The sequence below is a fragment of the Octopus bimaculoides genome, chromosome 2 (genome assembly GCF_001194135.2).
Source record: "Octopus bimaculoides isolate UCB-OBI-ISO-001 chromosome 2, ASM119413v2, whole genome shotgun sequence".
NCBI lineage: Eukaryota > Metazoa > Mollusca > Cephalopoda > Octopoda > Octopodidae > Octopus > Octopus bimaculoides.
This window is the reverse complement of record NC_068982.1, coordinates 122,616,744-122,624,552: the sequence shown is the minus strand read 5'-3', so window position 1 is coordinate 122,624,552 and position 7,809 is coordinate 122,616,744. Positions and strand designations below refer to the sequence as shown.

The 7,809-nt window shown below is 33.1% G+C and overlaps 1 protein-coding gene across 3 annotated transcripts in view; it reads right to left on the bottom strand.

Moving 5' to 3' along the window:
- The window catches only part of LOC106882437 (protein unc-80 homolog), a 286,116-nt gene that overhangs the window by 237,806 nt on the left and 40,501 nt on the right, over positions 1–7,809 (bottom strand). For all 3 annotated transcript variants that reach the window (XM_052965566.1, XM_052965567.1, XM_052965568.1), the window contains exons 6-7: positions 4,687–4,865; positions 1,175–1,307 (exon numbers count right to left, since the gene is read on the bottom strand). In XM_052965566.1, coding sequence (XP_052821526.1) covers positions 1,175–1,307; positions 4,687–4,865 — 312 coding nt within the window. The remainder of the gene's footprint in view (positions 1–1,174; positions 1,308–4,686; positions 4,866–7,809) is intronic.

The following is a 7,809-nucleotide window of genomic DNA, read 5'->3' as shown; positions in this document are numbered from 1 at the left end:
TATAAATGTTCTGAAATCTTTCACAACCTTGGATTTTTATCTCATTCTGTTAATTTATACACACACACACATATATATATAGTTTAGATTTACAAAAAAAAACCAAAAGACGAAGACAGGTGTAGGAACAAGTAGGTGTATTAGTTTAACACTTGGGAAAAATTGAAAAATCTTATATATATATATATATATATATATATATATTAATCAGGTCATTAAGAATGAAATGTCTAATTTTGAACTGAAAGTTTATTTTATTTTATCTCAATAAAACGCAATCCAGTTAATCAAAGTATGCACTTAAATCATCAACACAATTTTGCCATTTTATCAGCAGCTTACTTATGCCAGTAATGAAGAATTCATTCTGGAGAGCAAGAGGTGATGAAATCACAAGAGGCTGTTTTTGCATCTTCAGATTTGAAGTTTTTCTCTTGCAAAAAGTTGTCTAATGCCAGGAAAACATGATAGTCAGTTGGTGCAATGTCTGATGAATATGGTGGATGACAGAGTACTTCCAAGTTCAGTTCCTGTAACTTGAGTAGCATTCTTTGTGTAACATGTGGCCAAGCATTGTCTTATAAGAGAATTGGCCTGTCTCTATTAACCAGCCTTGGTTGCTTAATTGCTAGTTCACTCATCATTTCATCCAACTGATTGATGTATATAACTGTTTTAATTGACTTACCAGGTCTCATGAAGCTGTAGTGGATGAACTCATATTCATAAACAACACAAATTTTTTATCTGTTTATGGGTTCACAAAAATTGATTTACAAGGGAAAACTCACAATATAATCAGATACCATAAATTGCATTTCGAAAAGTGATGATGTAACTCTTCAATGTAAAACAAAAAATATTCAGGATAAAATATTAGAGTTAGCGACTGTCAAACTTGGTGCATAAGAAAATCAGACATTTCATTCTTAATGACCTAATAGATTCAAAAAAGTACAAAATTAGATTCAAAAGCACAAATTTATAACGAAAGTAGATGAAATTGCATAAGGGTCAAACCTACTCTTTCTATTTAATTTGAGAATCAAAATTAGTTTGCAGATTCAAATTCACCATAAGGTTACATCTTTAATAAGTATAAACAAAAAATAAACACAAATAATTATAAAAGATAGAGTCTAATCATGCATTATTTATTTTTAAATCAACAAACCTTTTTCACTTTCTTTCGAAATATGGATCGTCGTGAATTCTTTACAGGAGCAGATTCTTCGTGGACACTCACACAAGAGGATTTATGCCAATCTTTTTCATCTCCACTGTCAGATGTACCAGAAGTAGTGTGTCTGGAAAAAAGTGGATTACTAATTATGTTTAGTAGATACTTTGTTCTTAGGATTTACGTATTTTACTAACTCTGCAGCTAATTATCAGTAGAACTTAGTTATTGAATCCCAAAACAAAAGCAAACAGTTCATCTGATAATTCTTTACTCAGATAACAAACAATAACTACCATTCTTAATTAGTGATTGCATAATTAGCATAAGAAAGTGGATTCATCAATGGATATGCTTATTTAATTATTTATATAAGACGACTGAATTTGAAATATGTTCATATGTCAAACTTACAGAAAATTACATGTAAAACTATAAGAAAGGATTTGAGATTGACATGTAACCACCTGTCTCGATACCATACACCCTCAGTTGTGGGTTTTGTTTCGTTAGTTAGCAGGTGAGTTTACTAGTGCCAACGCCATGTAAAAATGCACTCAGTACTCTCAGTCATAGAAATCATGCTAAAGCAGACATTTGGGGTTTGGCATAGTCCTTTGGCTTGCCACCTCCTATTGAACCATCTAACCCATGCCAGCATGGGAAACAGACATTAGCTGATGGTGGTTAACACTTTATATCCAGTCATCATTGAAAACATTTAATTCATAATGGATCAGACCATCTAGCTGCAAGAAGTACCAACACGAGTACAGCACATCACAGTAACAAATGTACTTTATAACTGATGAGTGCAGTGTTTTTTTAGCTCACACTGCAGGGTTCAAATATAGCCATAGGTTAAAATGGGAAACCACTCAAATATATTTATACAAAAGATTCCTGCTACACCGAGAGGATTATCAGCATTTAAGATCAGTTACTTAGCATTCTGAGAAAAGATTAACCAGAAATAGACGTAATCTGAAATTATTCTATTTATTAAAAGTAAAGTGATTCTGTTCAGCAGCTAACCTGGTTAGTGCTCATCTGGTACTTATTTTATCAACCCTGAAAGAATGAAAAGCAAAATCAACCTCGGTTGCATTTGAACTTAGAAATGTACTGAGCTGAAGAAATGCAACTAAACATTTTGTCCAGCATGCTAATGATTCTGCTATCTCACTATCTTCTGGTCACAGACATACTGTCTTCTCCACCTCTCCCTGCCTTTTCAACTACTTTAGTTTCCGCTCCTTGTATCTGGTTGGTCTTGTGCCACTTTCTCTCAGGCATTTGAAATCCCTTTCTGTCTCTTCCTCTCATCATCCATGTTGTACACTCCCAGGCCCTGCACTAACCACTATGCTGAATTCTTTTTCCCAAAAGTCTTATTTCTCTAGGATTCCTTCTCTGCATGTTTTCCAAGAACTTCAATTCACAACTATTGATAAGGAATGTTAATTGTATCAATACCACCAGACCATGAGCATAGTCACTTCCTGCAGACCAGACAACAACGAAAATGGCAATTTTATCTAGTATAAGACATAATACGTATTTATATACATACATGTATGTTTATATGCATGTATGAGATATTATCTAATGTGACATTCACTTTCAAAGGAAATAAAGATTTGACTGGTGTTTCTAGCAAGAAGGTGACTATGTAGAGGTTCCCAGGCTCATAAACATTTGGAGGCATTTTAATTGGCTCATGACCATACAAAAACTTCCTCGTTAATTTGAGGGAATTGGTAGGTTAATACTTATTTGCAATAGTTTCTTTCATTTACAAAAAAAAAATCCTATTTTTATTTGACAAGATTTAAATATTAAACAAAACCACAGAGAGTAATAACAGATTTTATTACTGTGAGCATACAAACATATCCAAAGCTCCACTTCATGTAACAGTGTTAATAATGTTTTATTTTTATCCTGGCACAAAGGACACACATATACAAAGGGGAGGTAGATTATATCTAACTGAATTAACCTCAGAAAATGACTGGTATGTATTCCTTTAACCTCAGTTAAATGAAAAGTGAAGCTGATTCTTGAAGGAATTAACTTCAGACTGTAGAAAGATAAGATTAGCACAGATAAGACTAAATACCATAATGTTTTTAGGCCAGTGCTCCATTTCTCTTGCTCCAGCACTTCATTATATATAATTATTGTAAATTGTGCCAGTTCTTACATTATGCCTATTTCAGCATAGTTTATTAATTAAATATTTGGAAACTATGTAATTGTTTAAGAATTTTCTTTATATTCTATTTACAGATTTTCATATTAATTTCAATAACAAAAGAATAAATTTTCGTTTGTTTTGTCTTTTAAGTGTTTTTAGCATTTATGTCCATTCCTTAGTCATAAGTGCTGACTCAGTCATATTTTCTTATATACTGTGTTCTATTTACACACACATGCAACACACACACACACACACACACACACACACACACACACACACACGCACATCTATGTATATTTTAATATCCAATATCAGCACCTCATGAAATGTGTCTTTTTGTTCTTTAACCCTTTTTCTTTCTTGAAGTTGAATGTTTTCATGACATGAGGTTCACAATAGCAGTACTCCACTTTGACATTTTAATTACCTCAAGTGATTAAAGTAGTCGATGAAATAGAAAGTTTACATTCCATTTGAAAACTGTTTGATACACTTCTCTACTTTTAAAATGAGATGGAAATTTCTTTCAATATATTTAGTTTTACAAGAAGAGACTGTGCTCATAACCTTTACAGATCCTTCTTGTCTGAGGTATGTAGATCACTGGTTGAGTCTAATGCAACTGATGTTCAGTTTAAAGACATGGAGATTAGAAAAAAGGCATTCAAAAAAATTCACAGCTGTGAGAAATGAAGATGGGGATAAGATACAAAATCTAGAAAGTAAAATACAGAGAAAACTGGTGGTAGGTGCAGGAAGGACAATATGTGGTAGCAGTAGGAAGAACAATACATCATAGAAGCAGGAAAGAGAGGAGGTAGTAAAAGCAGGAAAAACAAGAAGTGGTTGAAGCAAGAAGGACATTTGGTGAAAGTGAAGTTTAGAATTGGCAGGTTCACAAGAGCAGATAGAAAAGATAAAGAGGGAACATACCTCAATGTTTGAAAAATTAGTGAGTGAAGGTTTATGTATCAAGTGGATGGCTTTTTGGGATGCAAATCAACAATAGTATATAATGTTAGATCATGTTTATTTGACAAGATTTAAATATTAAACAAAACCACAGAGAGTAATAACAGATTTTATTACTGTGAGCATACAAACATATCCAAAGCTCCACTTCATGTAACAGTGTTAATAATGTTTTATTTTTATCCTGGCACAAAGGACACACATATACAAAAGGGAGGTAGATTATATCTAACTGAATTAACCTCAGAAAATGACTGGTATGTATTCCTTTAACCTCAGTTAAAGGAATACAAAAAGGATACAAAAATATTTGAAAATAAAATGCACTTACCTAGTTGATAAGGGGGTTCCTTTAATAGCTCTATCATTCTCTTTCTCCTTCTCAACTGTTTTCTTTTTTCTAAGTCTTTCAAGAGAATCTAATAATCCACTAAGTGCAACACGGCGTAAGGTTCCACCATGTACTTCCTTTACATGTGATATCAACTGACGTACATCACAGAATAAACTCTGAAGAGACAGTAACAATATTTCATCACATTACATATGGTAACAATCATAAACAGTTTATTGATTTATTTTGTCTGTTACTAGTTACATAATATCATCTTTGTTTTCAAAGATGGTTATTCATGCTGGCATGCGTTGAATAAGAATTAGTGAGGTAGTATTTTTACAGCCAGATACCCATCCTGTTTTTTTTACAGCCAGATACCCAATCCTTATTTTTGAAGTAAAATATTTTTAATCCACTGGGATTGCACATATCAAAAACTACTGAGTTGTTGGATGTGTTAACAAGAGTTGTAAACACATCACTGTTTTTGCTCACACACTCACAAACATAAATATGCATACATATACATAAGTATACACACACACATAAGTATACATACACACACACATGTACACAATATACATATATACACACACATACATACATACAATATATATACACACATATACACAGACACACACACACATGTTTCTATACAGAATCTGTCAACCAAATTTCACTTACAAAGCTTTGGTTGGCCCAATGCTATAGTAGAAGACATATTACTCTTGGTACTATACAATGATATGGAACCCCACATCACATGGTTGTGAAACAGATATCTTAACTACACAGCCTATGTACCTGTACAATTTTAAATGATTTTTGAAGAATGAAAGCCAAATCAATAATAGTAAAATTTGAACCCCAAATAGTGACATAATGAGCAAGTTGCTGTTTGTCTTAGTTCAACACCCAAGGGATAAATTAAACATTGATTCTACTTTGTTTTTTTAAAAATTAGACATAACATTCTATGATTATGTGTGTTAACTTTAGAATACATATTTAACTATGATAATTGAAACAGAATTCCTTTAAAGTCACTGGAACTTGGTTTGACAGAACTCAAAAGTTATATGCAGATGATGAGCATAAACAGCATAAATACAAAACATTTTACCTATGTTATTTTAATTCTTTAAAATAGTTAGTACATATTCTTCTGTATACAATTTGTTAAAACTAAGAATTTATTTAGTAAAAATAACTTTATCATTATTAACCTGGTGATTGGTACATAACTTAACATGAAATTTTGACAGGATATTTTAATTTAGATCACTTTAAAACAGGAAGTTTGTATCATAGAACTAAGGGCAGTCTCATGGAGGTTGATATTAAAAAACTTAATCTCCATAATGATATGATGATAATTATCTAATGATTATCCAGCATTATGAAAATTCAGGGTTTAGAGTTTCTGGTATAGTATTTAAACAGTTAAAGACCCCATTACAATTTAACCTTTACTAATGCATAAAAGAACTTAATTTAAGGTGGTAAATTAATAGAATTAGTAGAGCGTTGGAAACAATGCCTTGCAGTTTTTGTTGCAACTCGCTACGCTCAAAATCCAAATACTGTCAACGCCAAGTTTATCTTCCATTGTGCCAGGGCTAATAAAAAATTCCAATTGAGGGTGTTGGATTGATGGAACAGTAAGAACATCAGACTTGTGGAATCCAGTCTAATGTTCATCATGATCTTTTCGTTCTGAGTTTAAAATCTGCCATGACTGATGTGAGTGGTAAACTTAGTCCTAGTTTAACACCACTACCTCTGTGCCCTATAGTATTTATCTATTGAGGGCAGCTCATAACTTACATAGATCAGAATTTGGCCCCTACACCTGTAGGGTCCTCACACAAATGCCCAGTGTGCTCATGTTTTAAGGTGGCATTGCCCATAGTCTTATAGGCCCTGTAAAAGGCCTTAGGCATTGCTCTTCCTTCTGACTCAAAAATAAAAATAAAAAATACTGCACTTATCAAAATGTAAATACCTGGTGTTAATTACTTAATATGTTAATTAATTTCTAACATAGGTAGAAGGCCATAAATTTTGCTTGAAGAGAAGTTTATTTTTATATTGTCCCCTTCCCCAATAAGTGACTGGTACCCCAGCAAGATGAAAGACAAAGTTAAATTTGGTAGGAACTGAATTCAATAAACCAATATCATTATTAGTTTCAAATTTAAGGCAGCGAGCTGGCAGAAACATTAGCACACTGGGCGAAATTCTTAGTGGTATTTCCTCTATCTTTACATTCTGGGTTCAAGTTTTGCCATGGTCAACTTTGCCTTTCATCCTTTTAGGGTCGATAAATTAAGTACCAGTTGCATACTGGGGTTGATCTAAATGATTGCCCCCTCCCCAAAAAATTTCGGGCCTTGTGCCTAGAGAAGAAAAGAATATTGGTTTCAAATTTTGGCTCAAAGCCAGCAATTTTAGGGGAGAGGCTAAGTCAGTTACATTGACCCCAGTGCTTGAGTGAAACTTATTTTATTGACTTTGAAAGGATGAAAGGCAAAGTCAACCCCAATGAAATTTGAACTCAGATGTAAGAACTGATGAAATGCCATTAAGGAAGACCAATCAATATTAACTGATGATTTAAGGTTGCAAGCTGGCAGAATCATTACCATGTCAGAAAAAGTGCCAAGTGGCATTTCTTCCAACTTTATGTTCTGAGTTCAGATTCCACTGGGGTCAACTTTGCCTTTCATTCTTTCAGGGTCGGTAAAATAAGTATCAGTTGAACACTGGGATCACTGTAATCAGCTTATCCCCTCCCCTGAAATTGCTGCATTGTGCCAAAATTTGAAACTAGTATTAACAGATGATATTTATCTTTGAACTTTGCATCTGTTTTTTTATTTGTGTAGATCAAGTAGGTATATTACATGTATAAAAACCTTTGAATGGGTTAAATCATGTTCAAAATGAAACTAAATGTATTAAACTGAGCTGAGTTTTTGATTCTTCAGATGTGCTGTGCACACATAATATTTGGAAACAAGAAATATATTTACTTCATTGGTTACAGCAAATTATTATCAGAAGAGAGAGAGGGGGGAGAGAGAGAGAGAGAGAGAGAGAGAGAGAGAGAGAGAG